General features: G+C 36.2%; 1 protein-coding gene across 1 annotated transcript; it reads left to right on the top strand.

The window, feature by feature from the left end:
* The first annotated feature begins 371 nt into the window (after positions 1-371).
* Positions 372-24,711, top strand: LOC106129832 (uncharacterized). The gene is made up of 8 exons (XM_060949417.1): positions 372-457; positions 2,378-2,429; positions 16,542-16,600; positions 17,169-17,325; positions 17,780-17,960; positions 18,228-18,537; positions 18,911-19,062; positions 20,136-24,711. Exons 1-8 carry the CDS (start codon positions 391-393, stop codon positions 20,142-20,144), a joined length of 987 nt encoding a protein of 328 aa, XP_060805400.1. The 5' UTR covers positions 372-390; the 3' UTR covers positions 20,145-24,711.
* The last annotated feature ends 115 nt before the right edge of the window (positions 24,712-24,826 follow it).

Below are 24,826 nucleotides of genomic sequence, written 5' to 3'. Positions count from 1 at the left end.
TATTCTATCAATTTATGTATACATTTTCCGGGTCTTTATTAGTTACTTATACTAGCTTCTTGTTGGACCAGTTTAATGGCAATTTAAGTTATCTTTAAATCGCTGGGTTCATTTCTGAGCGTACGCTTAGTGTTACCAAATTAATGAAACAGAAACTACTATATTGAAATAAAATATTTCTCAAGTCGTGCATTGTTATATTCATGACATTTTGTGTATTTTTTAATTAAGTAAATGTAGTTGCAAAGTTATTTAATCCTCGGATTTTCGGTGCCAAACTGTCAGATATATTTTTTTTATTTTTAACAAGATATGGCTCTATGCTGGCAATACAAACAGTAGCTTTTTTGGCAGTTTGCTTTGCTTGCTGTTGTTGCTGTCACTCGGAAAATGGCAGCGACGAGTGTTGTCGTTCTCGACAGAGGCAACAATACAACTTGTACCGTAAATCTTTTCGGTGAGTGAGAAATTAAATTAAATAATATACAATTTTTGTTTAAATGTGGTAATACAAGAGTTTTGTGTTGATTGCTATGAGAACAACTTCACAATTTAATAGCGGCATAACCTGTAACTTTAGAATTTTTTATAACGCGCGGAACTTTTAAAATTTTGTGTATTTAATACAATAGTAGTCAATTTCATATCATAATTATGTACAAAATTATGTCTGGTTGCCAATGGCTTCACAATTCTACTGATTCGGTTATGCTGTAATAGTAATATGTAAGTTTACAAGTTGGTCCTTTTTTTCATCTGAGTGAATAAAGAATAAAGTTGTCTGCGGCGGCTTTGACCTTGGCTATTGGATTGTAGGAAGTAAACTGTAGATACTTGCTTTTAAATTGTAGGTTGGTATTTGATGTACTCACAAAAAATATTCATAAGACATACACTGCTTAGCAATATTACATATAACATAATAGATAAGTGAATGTTGCTTAAAGTTTAAACATATATTTACACACACACACACATACATAAAATAAGTTACAAGTAAATTCCTATGTGGAGATTAAAATTTTCTGATAGTGGAAATTGTAATATTTTTTTTAACATTTACCTCGAATGTGCGTTGTAGCTGTAGGATTCTACTGACTTATTTGATACAACTCTTATAGTATTTATTACCTCCATAATTACTATTTGAATCTGAATTCTATCATTAAGGCATTTAGTTGATTGTAGCCTTTCAATCTTTTTGAGACTATTGGCTCTGTCTACCCTGTAAGAGATAAAGACTTTATATGTATGTAATTTGTATCCCTATAATCTTAGAACTTTAGTGTATATAATATCAAAGTTGGTGAGCCTGTAAAACAGAAGCATAGAATAAAATGAGTTATGTAATATTTTATTACATGACATTTTCTTTTACTGGTTTGTATACTTATGTAATTTCTCGATGCTGATTTGCGTTAATTTAAATCATGATGATCATTCATCTCTTTCCCATGAATGTTGTAAAAGGGACTAAGGGATAGGCTTATAAACTTGGGAATCCTTTTTTAGGCAATGGCCTAGCAACCTGTCACTGTTTGACTCTCAATTATATGTATCATTAAGCCAAACAGCTGAACATGGCCCATCAGTCTTCATGACTGTTGGCTCTGAATATCTGGCAAGGGATATAGACTTGATTATATGTAAGTATGAACATATATGTGGAAATAAATTTTTCTTTATCACAAACTTATGATTGCAACAAAAAGTTGTTCTGTGTTACATATATCCTTAAGATTCAGGCTGAAGACCCTGTTTGCTATTGTTATTTAGCTATTGTCTATGATGTAATTGTTGGGCTTACAACATCTCATTTCAGTCTTTTCTAGACTGTTGTTGTCTACCCTGGGAGACATATATGTGACTATATATGTATATGTAAGTGTTACATGTTTTGAAAGACATTTATTTTATGCAATTTCTTTAAAAAAATATATTATGTAGCCCATCTACACTAATATTATAAAGCTGAAGAGTTTGTTTGTTTGTTGGTTTGAACGCGCTAATCTCATGAACTAAGGTCACTTAAATTACTATTTACAATAATATTATAGATGTTCGTTTGTTGCCTTGAAACTAAAATTAAAATTAAATATCACTAAACAAACTGGAAAATGTATTATATGTGTTTTTTTTTCACAATTCACATAATAATGATTATTATTTTACAATATAACATGGCGGCCATTTGCATCAGATGTATTTTTTTGTACCCAGTACACTCTGTGGAGTCCTTCAAATGGGGGTTAAATATATGAAATATGTTATAAATTTGTATAAAATGTATGTTCTCACTAGGATTATTCATGTCAGTGCTATGTAATTAAACTATAAGTCTTTGTTTAATGCTAACAATGTAATTATTTTGTTTTAGGAGCAACATTAGTATCATGGAGGGTGAACAATCAAGAACAGTTATTTGTAAGGTAAGCACCTTATTATCCATGTCTGTTATGCTTACACAAAAGCTAAACAGCTAGACCGATTTTGGTAAAATGTCGTATGAATTTAGTTTATAAGATGGGGAAAATATAAACCTTTCACTATTGGAATATCAATTCTATTATTCTATTTTTAAGCCATATAGCTGAACGTGACTTTTTAGGATTGTTGGCTTTGTCTGCCCTGCAAGGACTATACATGTGATTAAATGTATGTATGTGTGTATGAAAAACATAGGCTAGGTACCATCTTTTTTTCCATATTGCGTGGCAAGAAAATCCCAAAAGTTTTTTTGTTTATGTAGTTAGGTATGAAAATTAATTCATAAATTTAAAATTAGTATCGCCGTCCGCGTGTTGTCATATTGCGAAGTGTCTTGGGCCAAAGGCAGAGAATCCGAAGCCTCTTTGGATTGGTTTAAATAGAAAAGGGAATCATGTTTCTCGTCGTTGACTGTACCTATTCAAAGCTTGGTTGTTCAAGCAGTAATTAAATAACTCCTCCAAAAACAGTTTAATTCACCAGGTTCAATTTGCTCTATCAACATAACTAATAAATAATTTATTTATGAATGATTAATTACCTCTTCGACACCATGTAATTATTCGCAATAAGGTTTGTGCTTACATTAGCATTCATTATAACGGTGGAATTTATTTCAAAGCGCACGTTAAATTATTTTCTTTTGTCTAAATACAGCTTCATTTAGATTATAATGTTAGTATCTAAGTATAAAAAGGTTTGAATAGATAAAGTACACGAGGTCAAAACTGCTGAAAGAAATTTAAGCTGTTACCAGTAAAAGAGAGTGTTTTATAATGATAAAAGTTCCTTGGTCCATAACGTACAAGAAATCCTAAATTCTAGCCTCCTGAAGCACATTTCAAATGCTTCTAGAATCGACTATCTAAATTACATAGGTATTTAACCAAGCTTTTTTGGTCGCAAACCAGCGGGTGTTCTGATTATGACCGCAACTTTGCTTTGAAATATTCGTCAATTTCGACTACTGAAGAAGGAAAAAGTTTATAATAACGGATACAAAGAAAATAAACATACCTATTTTATGATCACGCGCAATGTATATGAGGTAGGTACTTTGGTGTAGAATTTCATCCAAATCAATTAAGATGATTTTGCGTGATAGAAAGAACTTACCACGTGTACATGAATACTTGGATACTCACAACTACTCACCAGGCTCTTGTAATATAAGTATGAATCTTAGTGTATGATGCTCATAAAAACATCGACAAGTGGTCTAATCACAATTCATTTCATATATATAATGACAAAGATTATTATATGCTGAATCTACCAGTTTGCTAGATATCTATGTACTACATTCGTGTTAAATAATTATGTTGAGTCCTACATGTTTAACCAGTGACTGGTGTGCAAATAATGGAAAGGATTTCTTGAATGATAAGTTTCAAAATTTATCATTCAAGAAATCATTAATACTATAATAAATTTTACCCGAGTAAAATTTTATTGAAAATTTTTGGTGCCATGCATACACCATTATGCATCAAAGCTTTTTATGTTCTGTGTATTGAAATGTAAACTGTTCTAAGTTCAAAAAATCTGGCCATGAGCGCACACTTACAAACGAGTGATTTCCGCTAATGAGACGTGCTCGGGTCCGTTCTCAATGACTATGGTGATATGTTTAGGAAAAATTATATCTCCACAACATTTTCCAAATAGTCTTATTTCGTTTGGATTCACTTGCCCTTGTTCATGTGGACTTCTCGTCAGATATTATTTTCTGTTCATATTAGATAACTATAACTAATTAAGCATGCATTAATTAAAAATTAATTAAGAGTCTCGACGTATAGCTTGATTTTTTAAAAGTATAAATGCTGCTTCATGTCCTTAGATCATTTGGCAGCTTGTAATATAGTTGTACTCCCTCAAAAATTACTGTTTTTCCCGTAGTTAGTCCGTGGTACAATTAGGCTTATTGTTGACAGAGACCACACGTCTGGTACAAGTTTTATTCCTCTACTCTTGGTATCTCGTGAAAACTGTAATTTCCCAGGTCTTGTCACGAGTATCTTTCTGAGTTTATCGTCAGGTTTTCAGAATCCCAAGTTTGTAAACCTATCCCTTAGTCGCCTTTTACGATATCCATGGGAAAGAGATGAAGTGGTCCTATTCTTTTTTGTATTGGTGCCGGGAACCACACGGCACGAAAAATATAAGGCTGAGCAAATTTATAATCATGATCATGCCATAGCATTTTAAACAATGCTGCGTTACTTCCTTTGTCAGATTGACAACAATACTTGGAAGCAACAAACAAACATTTATGATAACACCACTATTAGGCATTTTAACCACGTCATGGAAACTAAAGTCAATCTTCTCGAACTGAACAAAGTTCACGGATTCATTTATAATGGTTACCGATGTTTTTCTATGCTTTCGTGTAACAGAATATGTTTGATGTGACAAAGCGCTGCATATTGGGATTTTCCAACATGCAGATAAACGAATTTTCGGGTCCAATGAGCTAAAAAAATGAAAACGTGTATTTACATGGCAGGTGTGGCAAGGATAATGGTTAGCGAACTTCAAGAAATAATGAAAATAAGCCATATTGTATGAGTTATAATGGGAATAGTCTATCAGACTATTCCTATCAACAAATTGTGACTTTTGTACTATAACAAAATTTTATCAACGAAGCTGATATGCATTTTGCCGTAATGTAATTTCTCTGTAGATTAAATCACGCGTAATGTCTTATGTTTTATCGCAATTAATTCGAAATCAATTTAGAGGCACACGTATTGTGCGGATGCAATTTGGCGAGGAGACAAAAAACGGTCTCTCCGCGAATGGCTCTAACAAACGACCGACTGGCGCTAATGATTCTATGTGCCACATAGCTACACGTATAATATAACTGCCAGACCTAATGCCATGTAGTGCTAGGGATAGGGAACGTTGGATTTTCCGTCAATAAAAGATGTTAGCATCTTCTTTCTTTAGTTTTCTCTCGTTCGTTTAACGAATTTTGTTTGAATTATTGGAGGTTTGATTGAACCATTCTAGTTTTTTTTGCGCAGTTAGTCCCCTCTCTTCTTCTTTACCAAGATTCGACATTGGAACATGGAGAGGAATTTCAGTTAGTTTAATTTTTTTGTCAGTTTTTGGTTCAACTATTTTGAAGATGATTTTAAACGTAAATTAAGAAAATGTACCTTGAATTTTATAAAGACAAAATGTACCTTGAATTTTATAAAGACCCAGAGTGCTTTTAAATTACCGGCTACTTATTGGAAATCCTCCAACGTCGACTCTGCTAGTCTAGGTCTATTTATTTACATAGCCGATAACATTTTTTCATTGTAGCAGATTTACTTCTTGTCCGTAAACATTAATGAATGTAAAGTTATATCGGGTTTATGCGGCGTGATTTTCTTAATTAAATAACGTGTAGCCGCCATGTCCGCGGACGGTGTCTGCAAAAAGTTGTCGGCACGCGCCTTCTGTTCTAATATCCAGTATAGTAGTTGAGCTTGTAAGGTTTTTTGCTCCTGTGTGGACGGCCGACGTGACGCGAACGCTTGACCCTTTTATGACTGAGGGATTTCTGAAGGACCGGTCACTTTTGCATAAGCTTCAATAAGTTATGCTGTAGTGATAATTTCTAATATTTAAATGAAAGGTAGAGACGAAAAAGAAGATTGGGCCCTAGTGTGACTACTGCACAAAGTGAATTCGAAAAAAACACCAGTACTAAAACCTTATCACCATTTAAAACATATTGTGAAATGATTGCAATCACTTTTTACAAACATGAGCATTTTGTTTTCATCTGTTATGAGATGAATTGTGTTTTCTTTTTTGGATTGGGTAATGTTTTTCATGTGTATGTCATGATTGCAAAGAATTTATACTGATGAATGAATGAATGAAGAATGGATGATTAACATCCACGTGGAGCATTTTATGATTTTGAATTTCGCGTCTTGGCCTGGTATTAATTTATATACTTTTTATCCATAATTATATTTGGCATAGCAAAACATCAAACTTTCATAACTCCTCATTTCTAATTATTCTGCTTGACCACTCGGACATGGAGTTAAACAACAATGTTTTAGAAGCACCCCTAGCGTGGCGATAACGAAGTTGGTCGGCAGTCGGCACATCCCTGCGGGTGGCTGGCGTGCGGTGCGCGGTGGCTCGGCCCGCCCCTGCTCCCGCGTCTTGTTTTTGTAGTCCCGTCTGCAGCCCCAAGTCGCCGCCACTTTCTTCCCGCGCCCCACCCCCCGCGCCATCCCGCACCGCCGATGACAAATGGTCCCCAAACTCCCCACTCGCCCTCTCGTCCCGCTAATGCCCAGATAATTTTATGCCGCTCCCGATGCACAGACAAAGCCGGGATGGGATGACCGCGAGATTACCCCATCGATCGTCGACGCGCGTCAATGAGTGCAAGCCTTATTTTATGCCCAGCTTCACGGATCAGCGACGGTGGAGACGGGTTTATCGCACCATTAGATGGAGAATTTATAATGCTTGCGATTATTTATTCGCTTCGTTTTCCTATCAACTTGAGATAAATCGTCTTCTAATTGTTTTAGGATGAGATGTTAAAAACTGATAAATACAGCATGGTTGGATCGTGAACGTGCCTAGTATCTAAAGTTGGCTCTGCTGGAATAAAAATAAAATAAGATACGAATAAAGAATGTCAGCGTCACCCATCCAGCGCCCGGCGACCTCTCGGCAGCCGCCGGTCACACGCCATTGATTCCGCTGAATAGACGAGCCCGCTCTACAACCGTCACATTATCTCCTAGCTTCAACTCTTTTGACAAGCCTCGATTTAAATTACCGACTTCTACCTACTAACTGTGTTATTTGTCCAAAACACGCGACGGTGTCGCGGCATTAATGTAATTATTCATATGAATCTTCTGCCTTACACGGAAATTTTTCATTTTTAGGAAACGGTCTATTAAAGTCCAGTATTCTGTGCTTGCCCCATTACCATGCACGGTATACACATGTTGCGTTTTTTGCCGCTCCACTAACATCCAAGACATTGTCACACAAGATAGACATCTGGGGGTGAAATTTAATAGCGCCTTGCCTGCGCCCGTCGATGTTCGCGCTCCAATCATTACCACATTGGCAGATTTAGCGGATCAATTTGAAATTCAGTAATGCAAGCAACACCCACTTACGATATTCATTGTCTGAGTGCTTAGATTGTGATTTACACAATTATCCTTTAGGTTTGCTAACTCGGACATGATTTATTTCTAGCTTACATGCGCACATATTAATTCATCCGTAATTATCGTTTGTGAGAATGATTTATCACAATTAAGTCTTCTTTTAAAATTTTTGACGTGAATCCTCATCACGACAGTCGTTCTTGACCTTTGGTATCCAGTATTTACATCGAATAATGATGCCGAATAGAAAATGTTTTTAGCTATAGTACAAAATGGCTTTTTACATTTTGAAATAGCAGTTTTAAATTTTGTTCGGCGATTCTCATGTCTTTGTGAGCTTGTATTGTAACACATGTTATTTGGGTACTCATTATAGTCCTACGCATACATTGCGTGGTGCTCACAATTTTCGTCAGTTCGTGATAGATCTGCCTTTTGTTTTGGCGTGTAATTGTATGGCTTGGTATAGAGCGGGCACGCGATTCGGCTGTGGAGCACTCGAGCACTGTCTACAAGATGCATGACATCATCGAATTTGTCTCGTCGTAACTCAGAGCGGCCTTACATGGACACGGCGTATGTATGATCTATTGGCTAATGCCTCGCACCAGCTGATAGCGGTCGTGACGCGGCTTTTCGTTCGGGATCCGGCTAAAAATGGTCACATTGATTCGTTGTCGGCATGACTTTTTGTATGTTGGCGATTGATATATAATGTATCATAATTAATTTTACTCAGGTTTGCTGATTTTGTCTGTAGGTATAAATATCATTGTACTTCTTTAAATGGTTTACGGGATAGTTTGAGTCAGAGCTGATCTCATGATGATAAGATGTTGTCTATAGAACTCATCGTAAATTAATTCACTGATAAAGATCAATAGTTTTAATACCCATTAATCCATTTATGTCGGCGGACATCATATTAAAAGAAATGTTTTGTTTTATGATATTAAAAGTTGTCGACATTGTTTATACATACATTCATACATACTATCATCACTATATCCCATGCGGGGTAGACAGAGAACATTGTCTATGACAGAACTAATTAAATTTTATATTGTCTGGAAAGTTATAAGATTACTATCCTAAACACGAAACGTACAACCGCAACAACATAACCTTGGAGGCATCATTTGTCTCCGAGATTCTGGTTAATCGGCTTATCAGGCAGCGCGGGGTGTTTGTAAATTGGAGCTGTTAAGTCGCCACCGCAGCCCCGGGGCGGAGCCGCCTTATTAATCGGCTGTCCCGAGCATCTGCGGACGCTATTTACAGCGGGCTGACCCATGTCGCGTAGGGAGTTTGTTGTGCGACCACTGACTTCTTGTTCTGCGTTTGTCTCTGTCTTGTCCTACTGATGGCTTTTATATACCTAAACCTTTATTAACAACCAGCTTTAGTAAAACATCATAAGCGGTTGCTATTATTATAACTAAGCACACGCGCAAACCGCATGTGTTTAGCGCGCAAATTATATGTTGTTTTTTATGATTAATTATCTCGTTGATGGATTTTGAAAGGCCGGTAATTCTATTACGTAATATTATTTAAATTTAAATGCTTTGCCTAAAACCGGAGGCGTTTGCGAACGCATTTATTCATTGCAATTTAAGCGCAAACGGCGCATATCTGATTGAATCTAACAAATTACTGTAATCCCCCATAACTTAACACTGTGTTATTAGGTATTTAAATGACTAGTCGCTTATATTAGTAATGCAGGCACTAACGCCATTAGTGCTTATGTACTATGTAGTATATACTTAGTTACACGTCGAAATACAAGGAAGTATGAGTCAGCCATCAATCACCGAACATTTTGATTTTCTCTTTATTTTACGTTTTTTTGTAAAGGTATTATACTTATTACAAAATTACTTTTAGTTGTTTATGTACGCATTGCTTCAAATAATATATGATTTTAATTTTTGCTCAAAAATATAAATTGTTTTCGAAGGTCAAATGTTATAAAATTTGTATGGAAAACCTTTCTTTTATAATGGGTAATATTGCCAACACATTACAGAGATATGAAAATATTTATAGGATACCTTTTGATAATGGTGGAATACCATTGAACCTTTTGACACTTTTCACGTACATTAAGATCCTATAAGATCAGAGACATAATTGATGCATAGGTTTTTTCGAAGATGTAAATAAGGATATATCGGGAACTTCTCGACCCTATTATATAATTATAATTATATGCTATTTAAAATTTTCCTCATTCTTTCATAAATCTTCTTGTCTTCAATTCTTTCTTTCTTCGTTCAGCGTAACAGACAATATTCGTATTTATAATACTAATAATATTGCCTCTGGCAACCGCCTACACGAGTTCCGGTGGCTCACTTCCTAGACACGAGAGCAACAGCAGCTGTTGTATCAAATTCTCAACTATCAAGTCACGGGTTTGAAGGGCGAAGTGCTTGTGCAATCACAGCATCTGTGAAATCAAACGAAATCGAATCACTATTGTATCTAGTGTTATTAATATAAACAAAAGCTGATGCTGTACTTTGCATTAACTTGGTAGTAACATTAAGATTAAAGTTTTGTGTGATCGAGTAGAAATATAATAAGTGAGGGAAGTTTATAAAAGACGAACAGCTTTTGTGCTCACAACACGGATGCTCTGTGGCAGAACTCAAATCGGATAGCTTAAAATTTTGGTAATTTTAAGTTTGCTGTTTTCCTATTACTAACTTGTCATGAGATATGTTGTGATTTGACGCACTCATTGTTTGTACTTTATTTGTTTCTTACGACCACCATTGGTATGTACAATTCTATTCTTAAGAATTAGGACTGATATTTTTTTTTGAAAGTGTTTCGTTAGTATTGTTAAATAAAAAAAAGGATCTTCTCCAAAGGCGGCTACTCCTTTGATTTTTTTAATGATTACTCAGCATGTTGTTCTTTAGGATAATTTCGCATGAATACAAAGGTTTTGTAACGTGTGATTTTATTAATTTATGAAAAAACGTTTAATAAATAACAAGGATTCATTAGTGAGTCATCAGTTTGTCAAACTAGTTGTCAAGGTGCAGCCTTGTCATTTCCAGTCCCTTTAACATTAGGGCCACGTGGCGATGGAGATGAACAATAGATGCCCATTGTTTTATTTTCTTGTATCCGCCTCCAACGGTCATAGTTATATATTTATCGTTACCAACTTTCTATGGACCAAATCATTTATCACAAAGACAATTTCCAATGTTTTTATCTACTTAGATCAGGTTGTCAATAAATATAGCAAAATTTCAATTTGATTATTGTGAAGGTTGACACCTTTTCTCAGCTATATTCGTAGATCCGTTTAATATAATGTTAGTACTTATTAATATTTATGTAAGTACTTTAATGTAGACTGGTTATGGAGTATTTTTTCTCCATACAATATTTTTATCTTTTGCTATAATACCTATATAGCTGTTTCCCGTTCTACAGTAGACGTGAATTTCTTTAGGATATCTTTAGTAAAATTCCCTTATTCTTTCTATGAAACTACAATTTTACTTTAAATGTCTACTCTACATGTATTTGACATCCGGCTCTCCTTGCAGTAAATAAAAAACCTCAACTTATTTCTTTATTAATGATAGATTACCGTAAGTCGCGATAATCTCCCGAGGGCCTTCACGGTCACGCACCTGTGAAGATAACAGCGCAGAATGGAAGATCCTCGAAACATTTTGTTCCGTGGGAACAAACTGCATGGTATTTTTAAGTTATTGTGATTTTATTCTGCGAAACGAGTTACCTCTATATATTAATAGCATCCCCGAATGGTCACAGTAAAAATACCTGATCCAGACACGAATAGCGTAACTGTTTATTTAAATTAATTGATCATAATTCCAGTGCAGCTCGGCCACTGGTCTAAATACAGGTTCTGAGCTGAAACAGTAGCGAATGGAGGCTAGTAATACCATTCAGTTTAATGTTTTGTGCCTGCCCTTACACGGTAATGATACCCGTCGGTCGTAAACTGTGGACAGTCTAAAACGTTTCTAATTACGCACCACCGTGTCGCATTGTTCCCCCGACCTTTAATTTGTCCATGCACAGTAGCTCTAACTCGCCTCTATTTTTTCCTCCGAACCAGTTTACTGCCTTTTCTTAATATGTCAAGCAACACGCTCCGAATCATTAACTCGATAGTGCTTCAAATAGATTCTCCTGCGGTTTTTGCTCTACAAGCTTTTTCCATAAGACAACAAGTTAAATAATTAGAGGATTCATTAACTATAAGGAAGGGTGTTTATTGAACGTAACTTTTTTAATGTTGTTCCATTCGCAACCGAGTAGATGATTGTAATCATCCTATTACTATGGATAAATGTTAGTGTAATGCATTTTTTATTCACGGTTTATTACGAGGGCTAAATTTATATTGATGATTGCATTGTCTTTAAATTACTTCAATATTTCCCGGAGACGCTCCGGGCGCATGTGAGCGTCTCGGCAGTAATAATGAAAGACCATTCATGGGCATAACTGGTAACTAGTCTCTTTGTAATACTACAGCATATTGTAATTACGAAGTTATCGTTCAACGGCCCGCTATACAGGGCGTATAAAAATATATGCACGTACGAGTAGTGGTAGGTGGTTGCGGTACAGACTCGCTTACATTTCAAGAGACAGCTGCACTTTTGGCGACATTTTTGAAGACATAAGAACTCACCAAATACGTCAACTTATTTACATACATATAACCACATCTATCTCCCTTGCGGGGTAGAGAGAGCCAATGGTCTTTAATTACTGACAGGCCACGATCAGCTGTTTGGCTTACTGATAGAATTGAGATTCATATAAAGTGACAGGTTGCTAGCCCGGCGCTTAAAAGAAGAATCTCAAGTTTATAAGCCTATCCCTTGTCGACTTTTACGACATCCATGGGAAAGAGATGGAGTGGTCCTAGTCTTTTTTTTACCTATTGGTGCCGGGAAACACACGGCAAAACTTATTTGGGTGCTTCAAATGCATTTTTGATTATTCAATCATAATTACCAAACGTGCAGTTAGCAGGGGATGCATTAGTATTAGGTACCTTTGTTGGAGGTTAAGAGAGTTTCGTGACAACAATGTTGAGAAGCGCCGCCAGTCATATTGGTTCAATGAGGAAAGTCTCCTCAGAACAATGAATGAGAGCCGAGAAAATGTTGCGGTCTGTTTAGTTTTTATCGCACAGAAACGTCGCCGATGTGCTTCATTGTAGTGGATTAGCTTGATCACTGTTTTGTGCTTCTATTCTTAATGTTTATGGAATATTTTCAATTCTTATCAATTTATTGTCAAAAGATCGAATGGTTCATTGAACTAGAATTAATTTCCTCAAATTTGTCAATGCGTCGTGGAAATTGATTTAAAATCGAGCGCAGGGAAAGCGATTGGCTCCGAAGGTATATTTATTGTCGCTATTTATCTGGCAGAGAATGGCGCGGAACAAGTTTGCTTGGTGGTAAAAACTCGCCCTTCTGCCGAAGCGGGAATGTATCGCCCGGCGACAGTTCATGAGGAATTCCATCCGGAATGTCTAATTAAAAGTTTATCTAGTTTAGAAGTTATAGTCTTCTGATCATGGTCATCGCTGCTTTATTTAGCGCCGAGATTCTGATGCCTAAGTTTTTTTTAAATGCTTGTATGAAAGCATATACTGATTATTTGTAAGTACCCTTCTAACATCGACGAAATGAACTTCATAATTCAGACGTTTAAATTACAAATTTAAAATTGTCTCGTGTTATGTTAAAGTGTGTTAAATAAATAACCAAATATTACAAACATTTTAGCCATTTTTGGAGTTGTTAACCAGGTTCTGCTTCGTGTCACGTCATACTTTCATCATCCTCCTGGCTTTTGTTCCAATTGTATCTTCCTTGGGGAGTGGTTTCTATCTCGGGACATTCGTCAAATAAGGAAGTGCTCACAAAAATATCTTCTTTTGTCCTGATATTGCACCAGGATAGATATTAATTTTTTTGGTAATTCTATTTTACTGAAGACGATGTTAAACTTATTATAGTGTTCTAATAATATGATATGGCTTGCTGTAAAAAAGATATTGAATGTATAATTCAATTTCAATCGTTATATGAGTAAAATATTGTTTTAATTTGGCTTCAATCTAATATTAACTCACTTTATAATTTTATTACGTGGAATGGAAGGGATAGGCTTATAAACTTGGGATTCTTCTTTTAGGCGATGGGCTAGCAACCCGTCACTATTTGAATCTCAATTCTATCATTAAGCCAAACAGCTGAACGTGGCCTATCAGTACTTTTCAAGACTGTTGGCTCTGTCTACCCCGTAAGGGATAAAGACGTGATCATATGTATGTATGTATGTATGTATGTTTTCAAAACGTTTCATTGAAACTGATAAAAATAAATTAAAATAATATGTAGCGTTAAGTGCATAACTGAACATTATTAATTATTGAGATGTTTCAACAGCATTAACGTTTATGGTGCGACCACTTACCCCATTCCTAAGTCGCACCCTTATCTTTATAGGTTACATTACCATGCACTTAATTATAGTAGTAAACTTAACTAGTCGCAAACTGAATTAACTTGCAAAGGACTCGGTCTAATACGTAGTGCAGTTGTTAACCCATCAATGCAACCAATCGATATCGATAAAGGCTGTATTGGCGTCTTACTTAAAGTAGACGTAAAATTTTATACACCTGATACAATTTCATCGTCAGTTAATTGTTGGTAATGATGGTGCAATTAATAAAGCAATTATAGTTTATTTTAATGTAAATGCCGATGAAACCATTAGTATTGGTGTGGCCTGATTAAAGAATAAATAGTGTAACGCGTTAAGTTCGGAGTCTTAACGCCTATTTCTTCTAATTTTCAGTTTTTGGAGAAATACACTTGAATGAAATTTAAAAGAATGTTAGAACATGTTTATAAAAATTTTACAAGAGGTTCGTAGTCCGAAATGAATATGATGTGATCATTACAGAGTAGAAAATAAACTTCAATTTTGCTGTCTTCTCTTCTCACTAAGTTGAATTTAATTATTAAGTATATACCTACAGAACAAATCACACAGATTGAACTAGTCTCTAAAATAAGTTTGAAACTTAGTAAATCTTAAAGTTGTCACATTTAATATTTTAGAAATATTGAGTAAAATTCTGAAAGAGTACATGAATCTATAACATCTCCAGTATTCCTCATTACAATAAGCGCTATGGTTGATTTGATACCAAATAAAAAGCGGACAAAGTCTGGGATGGGATTAACATTACACTACGAATATTGGATTAATGGGAATTATGTATATCTTCATTGTTCGCGACGGCTCGTGTGAAATCCTTGCTTAGGCCGCCTCGAGTGCCTGATTGTGTGGGAGATATGATTTATCTATTGCTCAGTGGTAAAATAATAAGAGTACAAAAAGATAACACTAAAAACTTATTGCAAGTTTGGGGTATAGGCCTAAAGGTTCTCTTCTCCTATTGGGCTTCTCTCACATCATAGCGAATTTTCGCTTGAATTCTTAACTGTTGTCTACAGTACATTAGTTCGTGTTCTTAACTGTAACTGTAATGCTGTATAAAATTGTTAGAATTGATGGCGAACTGCTGCAGTCGTCAGCCTTGGTGACGACTGCAACCATAGCCTGTCTTGGGTTTATGTTCCTATTGCAAATATATAACTTCAACCAGATCAAAGCAAGCCTCGCTTTACCAAACTCTTAACATCGTCTGGATTTTTATTATTCCTTTTTTTAGTTTAAAATATTATGTTTTCACCGAATCGGTTTATATAAAATTTTGTGAAGCATAAAATTTTAACTGAGTCGCTCAACAATACAACGGAATATAAATGTGTTCTTTTGTTTATCATATTAATATCTATGAAATCTTTTACCTGAAGTGTCAATATCTGTTACTGGTTGGCTTGTGTCTAGGTTGTTTGGCCCGGTCAGCCTCGGGTAATTGTCTCGTTAATTAATATCCTTATTGGAACAAATAATTAACATTTGTTCCGCATCTTCGTCACGCTCCCCGCACCTTGTATCATGATTGTCTCATTAACTCCAGAATTATTCACACGGCAAAAAATGACTGATATGTTTACGGATTACCGCGAAACTGAGTGGCTCTGGTGATTTTAATGATGTGTTGCAATATATTAGCGAAGACTTTAATAAAATGGATAATAAGAGTTTAATTTTTACTTCTTTAGTCATCGAGAGGAAAGTTTTTTGCATGTTTCCACGTACGGAACACGTTATAGATTATGGAATGTCATAAGCCTGCAGCGGTTTACGACTTGTCGATGGCGAACTTTTGACGGGCGCTGCCTACTGTCCACTCGCGAACACCGAAATGCTAAAAATGGCATAAATAATTTATACGTCGCTTGCTTCGACTCTGTTTTTGTCGCGTCCGACCTGTCCACTGATGCATTTATAATATAAGGGTGCTTTTTGCATCGTGCCCCGGCCGCGTCGGAATGCAACCGCTAAAATTGATCTTGTTTGAAACGTGAGCTGGTGCCGTAATGGTGCGTAAGGTGCATAGGGTTGCTGTGGGGAATCGTCTATGTATTGTAATGGCGCATCGGTATCGCCACATTGAACCGTGTATTGAGCATTCGCCACGCTCGAGGTTATACTCATCCACCGGGAAATCTATAAATAAATATTATGCACATATTTGTGGTCTTGTCGGCGCTTACAATGGTGCTATTCTGTCGCCAGGCGTTTCTTTTATCGATGCTCAATCTATGTAGTTCCTTATATGTGCTTCAGGATGTCCATATGAAAGGCCTATCTTATATGACAGATTCGCATATTGTTTGATACATAATCAATTCAATTAACCGGTATATTTGTATTTTGCAGTAAACAGGCCGTCTTTGACGGCAAACGGGCGATACGAGGAGGAGTACCGTTTGTATTTCGTAAGTATTTAATCATTACTATACACACCACTGATATGAAATGATATCTTTGCGAAACTTTATCCTTATTTCATGTTGAGAGAAGTTACTCAAAATGTAAATTGATTACTTATTGTTTTTAGGAGAACCTCGCCAAAGGAAACATTTTAGTTTCATTTCGGCATGGTCGTGTAGGGAATTTCGTACGCCGGAAATTACCCGTGCAGCGGATCGGATGCGCTTGTCGTCGCATTCGCATATTCCAATTTTATGGATTATTTAAATGGAGGCGTTCCCTTATCTCGCTATTTAAGTTATGGTCAACATGAAATAGTTAGCCGGAGTTATTCGCCTTTTGGGATTGGTTATGTGTTTTATGTCGAATAAAACAGAAATTAGTACAGTAATAGTCCTTGTTGTTCTCCGTTTTATTAAAATTCAAAGATTTTTCCGCTTTCTTTTATTATTTCGGTGTTTCACGTGTAAAGTTACATGTCCATCACTAAACTAAAGGTAATAAGGTTATAGTTTAAGCAACAGCTGAAAAAGAGAAATGGCTTTTTTTAAAATTTTTTTTTGTATTGTACAGCTCAATTCGGACAATGGGCGTTCGGGCCCCAGCACGGGTTCGCGCGGGTGGCGCGCTGGCACGTGGAGAAGATGCCGGAGCGAATGCCCAGCGGCGACGTGGAGGCCGTCTTCTGCCTCATGGACGACGACTTCACCAGGTCCATGTGGCACTTTCAGTGAGTACCTTATGTCTAGTTTCTCTCACATTTTTGCTTGTTTCCCTCTACCACTCTCTGTGTTCAGTTTTGGCATCTTCTGTTTCATGTCCATTGGCTAGAATATCATCTTTCGCCACGTCAGGCGGATTCCTTCGGTTTGGCCCTTCTTCTTGTGTACAGCGAGAGCGGCATGGCTTGAAATTTGTTCCCAAAGATAGCCTGCAGGGTTTTAAAAACGACAATACTAGTGAAAGAGACTTTCTTACATGTTTTGTTAGTTGCTTTTCTGTTTGATGGATGACAACTCCCTACTTTATCTGGCCCTTATTATCTAGTGGTTTAACTCCTCAAGATTCAAGTTTTTTTTTAAACATAGACATGAAGGCAAAAACATTGACTTGAAGTCATCTTAGTCCCAAGCTAGACAACAAAGGATACACTGTGGTCAACTGATGTAATTTTGTTGTTACAGGTTCAGACTAACGTACCGGCTGATCCTGCGCGAGAAGGAGCTCCACTTTAACGTCGGCGTGTACAACCCCAGCAAGGAGTTGACGTTCAGCTGCCAACTGCTTCTCCACACGTACTTCAAGGTGCCCGACGTGCGCCGCTGTCAGATCACCGGCATGCACGGGTGCATGTTCATTGACAAGGTGACTGACATTATTTTTTTTTTCTCTAAACGGTTTCACGGCCATGGACACAAGGCCTGTGACGCCCTTCTTAATTCATTTATACATCTAACGTTAGTTTATGCTACTTTTAATGTATTTGTGACCTAATTTTCAAACGACAGAGACTTTTTGGTTTGCTATGTTACATCCTGATATTTTGTCTTTATCTATCTTTAAAATCGAGAAGTTTCTAAAAAAAAAACTTAATTTTTTCTCTTCTTAACATTACTATGAATTTTATTTTAGACGCGGGAAGGCACCGTTTACCAGGAGACTAGGGAAGTGGTCACTATAAACGAGTGGACGGACCGCATCTATCAGAACACGATGCAGGAGCACATCATCACCAACGTCGTCAGCGGGCGCAAGATGAGGATACAGAAATACAACTTGCCTGACACAGGTAATATAAACGCCATTCTCTTATTTAGCATCCTTCTCATGATAAATGAGTGGACGGACCGCATCTACCAGAACACGATGCAGGAGCACATCATCACCAACGTCGTCAGCGGGCGCAAGATGAGGATACAGAAATACAACTTGCCTGACACAGGTAATATAAACGCCATTCTCTTATTTAGCCATGTTCTGATGATAAATGAGTGGACGAACTGCATCTAGCAGAACACGATGTATTTTAGAGCGCATCACCAATGTCGTCAGCGGACGCAAGATGAGAATACAGAAATACAACTTTTGTCTATAATTTGTATTTCATTTATTGTATACAAAATCTCGTATATATCTTTCCTGTAGTGTACTCTATGCCTTCTTATAAGATTTTAAAAGACGTCGACAATTTCTTTTTAAATCGTTTTACTTTTTATTTTGTAATATGCCTGCAACATCGTAGGATTTGAATTACTTTCTTGTACCTCATATTAGTACACCTAAATTTTGAATTACGTTTCGTCTCTCAATTCCAGTGATCTGGAACCCCTGGGCGGACTACGCGAAGGAGATCCCCGACTTCGGCGACGACGAGTTCCCCAACATGGTGTGCGTGGAGGCGGGCCGCGTGGCCGCGCCCATCGTGCTGCTGCCCGGCACCGCCTTCGAGGCCAGCCAGATACTGCAGGTCTGGTGGACTTGTACATGTACCCTTTAATATAATTCTATATTTCTACCATTTTTATAACAGGTATCGGTAGTGCAGAATAGTGCAATGTTATACTACTTATCTATCACATCGAAAATTTAATAAAATTATGACTTTATTACACTCCATCTCGTTCCCATGGATGTCGTAAAAGGCGACTAAGGGATTAGGCTTATAAACTTGGGTTTCTTCTTTTAGGCGATGGGCTAGCAACCTGTCACTATTTGAATCTCAATTCCATCATAAAGCCAAACAGCTGAACGTGGCCTATTAGTCTTTTCAAAACTGTTGGCTCTGTCTACCCCGCAAGGGATATAGACGTGATTATGTGTGTGTGTGTGTGTGTGTGTGTGTGTATGACCTTATTACAAGTATATTAAACTTAAAATCCAAAAACAAACTATTTTAAGTTCGCGTGCTCAAATATTGCGCTCTGATAGGCTGAAGCGCTCAAATATTTTGGCGCTATACAAGAATTTTACTTTGCGCCGATATATCAGTGTAACTTTGGTAATACTCCACTTAAATAGCACCACGATGCTAAAAATGGCGGTCAGGTTCCCCTGTATAAGTCGCAGAAGTCAGATTGCAGTGTTATCGTGTAAAAACTTATTCAATCCGGAATCATAGTCAAATGGCATACTCCAACAATTGGTGGTGTTAGAGTTGGACATGGTGATGAAGAAGGCTGCTTTTTATCACCATTGTAGTAAGATTGATGTCTCGGGTTCGACCGCCACAAAGGAAAGTTCCTCTGCCAGGTTAAGTATTATGGTGAACCACGGGTCCGAAGAAATTGAGCCCGGACGTTGTAATTATACTCCAATTCACGAAATCATTGCTTGCTCGATTTAGACTCTTCGCTGCAATTGGCTGAGCGCGTCACATTCTTTCGCTGTGATTGGTTGATGGCGTGTGACGTTTGATGTCGCCACAAGTCTGGTATCAGTTCAATCTCATCGTGATCATATCGGACAGGACAAACGCCAGAAGTGTGATGTCCAAATGGTCGACAATATGTGAAAATGTATGAATTTCATGTAAAATTACAGGTGATGTAATACATTGGCGCCGCCAGCACCCAGCCGTCCAGCCGAAGTCGCCGCGGGCTTCAGCGCGTCACACGAGGCGAAGCGTATCGAGATACCTTAAACTTATATTAATAAGGTCTAAAATCCACACATTTACTAGGTTACTGTTGCTTGCCAGCGATTAGGAATATACCTGGATTGTTGTTTCCTAAAATTAAGAACAGTTTTCTTTTCTAATAGAAATTCAGAAAATGTCGCTAACATGGCAACTATGTTTGTTAGACAGACAAGCAGTTTTTGAAGAGATATGATTTTAGATATAAATTTTAATATTAAAAAAGCGTTTAAATTTATAATTAATCTTCATATAACGTCTTGCCTTTTGAATTATCTTGCCTTTTAATTAGGTTTATAACTTGACATTTTTCTTCAATACTTTACGCTAGTAAATATAAATTGTATTGAAAGTTGTAAAGTGGTGCTCTATTGTAGTAAGCAGCTAACTAAAGACTAAAGCCAGGAGGAAGTAGAAGAATCTATAGTCTACTATCGAGCGGCAACGCTAGTATAAGTCTCTTGTAGCACTCACTCTAAGCAAGCTGCTGTAGAATTTTGATCGTTACTATATGCATCTATATATATATTTTTAAGAACCGTCAATTATGTTTTCCGGTTGTGCTTACATTCCTGTGCTCGCATTATATCCTAATAAAAAAAAAATATAACGCCAATTAATTGACAATAAATTTTTATTTCAAATGATTTGAAAGGAAACTGTAATTGGTATAAGTAACAATATGTTTAGTATAATCGAAAAGTAGGCGTAAGATTACTCCTTATTGGTATATCCTTGCATTCCAAGCTCATTCCATGTTAGGGAATAATTGCATTCAAAAGTATTTCTTGTCCGGGGCGTATTATAGTAACCTCGGCACGTTAGGTCTTAAAAACCAGAATGTCCAGCCGGTTTATATAGTTCATTCCCTATCTATGCTAAACAGTAAAATCCGTTTAGAGGCTGTTGTTGAAAATTTTACTTATTCAGACTCGAGCTTCTATTACGACCGCTTATTCTTGTCTATATGTCGCAATATATAGATACAACTTTTACTTAGAATATGGGTGGGGGAAAACCCGAACGAATTAAATGCTGTATCCATCAAGTATAAAAAATCTAAATACACGGTTCCATACAAATCTGAAACAAAATAGTGTCCGAACTGCAACAGACATTTGTATATGACTTCAAGTTTTGCAAAAGAAGTCCTATGTGGTGAAATAGTTTAATCAACTTTAAACCTTACAATAAGGTTGACAGTAAAACCTGCTTAGTTTGTTTACATATCACCTTTGGTTTCGATACGATTTGGTATTTTTTTACACTTCTATGGAGAACAGGAGAGGGGTGGAGTTGCGTTTGTTAATTTTAGAAATATTTCACCTGGCTAATGTTTTTTACGACACTTGTGCGATTACATTTCATAACCACAAAGATGTCTTCGTAAAAACTTGTTCAGTAGTTATAGCTTTTATTTAAGTTAAATATCTTGCTTGAAATTGAGTTGCAAGATTACATCCGAACACAATTACATACATACTACTCTGTCAAGAAAGTAGCAGGAAAAGATCAATAATACACAAACTGTTTGTTATTCATCCAAATTTATTTTATCACTTTCAAAATATGCTCCTTTAGAAACGATACACTTACGCCAACGAATAATCCAATCATCAAAACATTTTTTAAACGCTGTTTCCGGAATTGAGGTCAGTTCTCGCCGCGAATTCTCTTTTATGTCTTCTACCGATTGAAAACGGGTGCCACGAAGTGGTAATTTGAGTTTAGGAAAAAGAAAAAAGTCGGCTGGAGCCATATCTGGTGAATATGGTGGTTGCTCGATGGTATTTGGTGAGTGTTTGGTTAAAAATTCGTTCACAATGATGGCCTTGTGCGAAGGTGCATTATCATGGTGCAAAATCCAAGAATTTTCTTTCCACAAATCTGGCCTTTTTCGTCGGATTTGCTCTCTTAAACGCCGCATAACACTCAAATAATATTCCTTATTTACCGTTTGACCTTCCGGCAAGAATTCCGAGTGCACAACACCGCGATAGTCAAAGAAAACAGTCAACATGACTTTGACTTTTGAACGACTTTGGCGTGGTTTTTTCGGTTTCGGTTCAGTTGGAAGGCGCCACTCCGAAGCTTGTTGACTAGTTTGCATGTCAAACTCGTAAACCCACGTCTCGTCACCAGTAACAATGCGTTTCATGAATATTGGGTCGGAATTGACTCGTTCTAGCATGTCCTCAGCGACTCTCATGCGATTGAGTTTTTGAAAAAAATTCAGGTCTTTTGGGACTAGCCGAGCGGCAACATGTTTCATACCCAAATTATTAGTTAAAATGGTACGGATCGACTCGTGAGATACAGAAAGTTCGGTGGCTATCTCTCTCAAAGTTGAATGAGGATTTTCAGTCACTATTTCCTTCACTTTTGCGATGTTAACTTCAGTTGCAGACGTTGATGGCCTACCAGAGCGAGGCAAATCTTCCATCACATCTCGACCGCTTTTGAACGCTTTGTACCACTCATAAGCACGAGTTTTTGATAAAGTCGATTCACCGTAAGCCTTCTGTAACATTTTCAGTGACTCCGAACACGATATTCCATTGGCAATGCAAAATTTAAGACAAACTCTTTCGATGTTTTTATCCATTATGAAATTAGCAATACACACTAGATATGATATAACTAAAAATAGCACTGTATTTAATGTAAACAACAGATGCAACTCAAAACTCCGCGCCAAAATGGAAAACAGTTGTGCCAATCTAACAACAACAAAAAAAAAAACAAAAATTTGAATTTGGAACCATAAATAAATAATCCATTCCCGATACTTTTCTGACTGAATGTACTTAAAATATTACAAATATACATCATACATTATTACAAGTTAAAAGCTTGTTATTAAAATAAATAAAAATAACAGCGTCTTTATTTTAGAATAGTCTTCGTATAATCCAAACAAATGATGTTGAAAAATAATTATTTGTAAGGTCGGTTAGTGGCTATTTAATTTCAAGGGTTATGCTCTCGCCAAATGTCTTTAAAATAACTTAAAAAAAATGTTTAACATAATTTTTTGCCCAAATTATAAGGAAATTTCATGCTATTGCATGCATTATTGCATTACTCGTACAATAATTAAAGTACTTAGCGACATAATTTCACTCCATATTCCTTTGACGTTCTGGACGTCTGGTTTTTATAATTCTTCACCGTTCATTGTGATATGTTTACACTCTGAGCGGACGAAGGCTACTGAATGAAAAAGCAACCCTATACGATAAATGGCGGTCATTTGGTGAGGACACTTTTTTTGTTGTGGAATGTGTATTTAGTTTTTATTACTTGATCAAAATATGTATCCCTAGAATAATAAGTAAATCCCGGGTATCATTGCTTTGATGTAGACAGTCATGTTTTTTTATTTACGTCCCAGGCGTTCGTTAAAAGTTGCTTGCTGTTATTTCTAATTGTCTTCCTTCTACTTTTAAATCTAGAATCCCTGCCTCCTCTACCTCAAGGGGACACAGGCGTGATAAATACTCGTTATATGTTTGTATGTATTATGTTATAAAGGGTTTCTATATGTTGTTCTGTTGGTAGGTATACTCAAAATGCTCTGTAACACGCACTGAAGTTCTCAAAGACAATATCAATATCTCGACTTTAGAGTTTATTCAGTAACAAATACTCAGACCAGTTGTGTAGTAACTTATTGTTTTAACCTGTGGTTTTAACAGTGGTATAAAGTAAGCATTTTTATTGCAATAGTTTATAATTGTATTGTGATGTTGAATTACAATGATTAATGTTTTGTTAATATCATTTTTATATTTGTGTTTTTGAAATCCTACGGAAGCCTCATTATTAATTAAATGGAAATTATAATATGTTGTCAAATCCAATCCGTCGTGCCAGATGCTGTGTATAAAATGCTTGAAGAACTTATCATGTTCATATGAAAGCTAGACTTTTCACACAATTATGTAAGTACAAAATAATGTGATTATAATTTTATTTTGATTTTTTTTTAATATTTGGACATTTTTGAGGCTTTTATGGTATACGATGTTTAAATATAAGGTTGTACTTAGCTGTAATGAGTTCCTCATTTTTTTTACAGCCAATTGGGCAAGTTTTACCCAACCCAACATTCTATTATATCATATCAGCATCAAAGATTTTTTTATTAAACGAATGTTATAATGTTATGTAATGTATTTAGACATTTTGGTAGCATTTTGATGCTGTATTGAAATATGTAGGATGGAGTGATAGGATTATTAAATCCTTTGGTAGTTTAAAACAGAGAATCACATCTGTAGATGTAAGTTAATGATACTGACACTTTTTTATAATATTTCTTGAACGCACATTGTTGGAGGAGTCATACATAAATGCATAATAATAATTGTATACTAACTGGTATCAGAAAAACAAACGGTTGCAACAGTGGCGACCGAACACATCGAAAATTAGCAACGAAATGTACTTCAATAAGTGCAATAAACTGAATAAATAATATTGTGGTATTTTATTTGTCAATATTTCCCTATAATTAATTTTTTATTGGATATCATTAAAATTCTAGTCTGTATATGCTTATGATAAAAATAATAAACAATAAATTATTTCGGTT

Source organism: Amyelois transitella, chromosome 3 (assembly GCF_032362555.1).
Source record: "Amyelois transitella isolate CPQ chromosome 3, ilAmyTran1.1, whole genome shotgun sequence".
NCBI classification, from domain to species: Eukaryota; Metazoa; Arthropoda; class Insecta; order Lepidoptera; family Pyralidae; genus Amyelois; species Amyelois transitella.
Note: the sequence above shows the minus strand (reverse complement) of the source record. Positions and strands in the feature narration are given on the sequence as shown.

Excerpts from the sequence above, each read along its gene's own strand:
- LOC106129832 (XM_060949417.1), top strand. The coding sequence starts at position 391 with ATGGCAGCGACGAGTGTTGTCGTTCTCGACAGAGGCAACAATACAACT. Across the intron at positions 2,430-16,541 it reads CAAGAACAGTTATTTGTAAG|TAAACAGGCCGTCTTTGACG; the intron begins GTAAGCACCTTA and ends TGTATTTTGCAG. Across the intron at positions 16,601-17,168 it reads AGGAGTACCGTTTGTATTTC|CTCAATTCGGACAATGGGCG; the intron begins GTAAGTATTTAA and ends TGTATTGTACAG.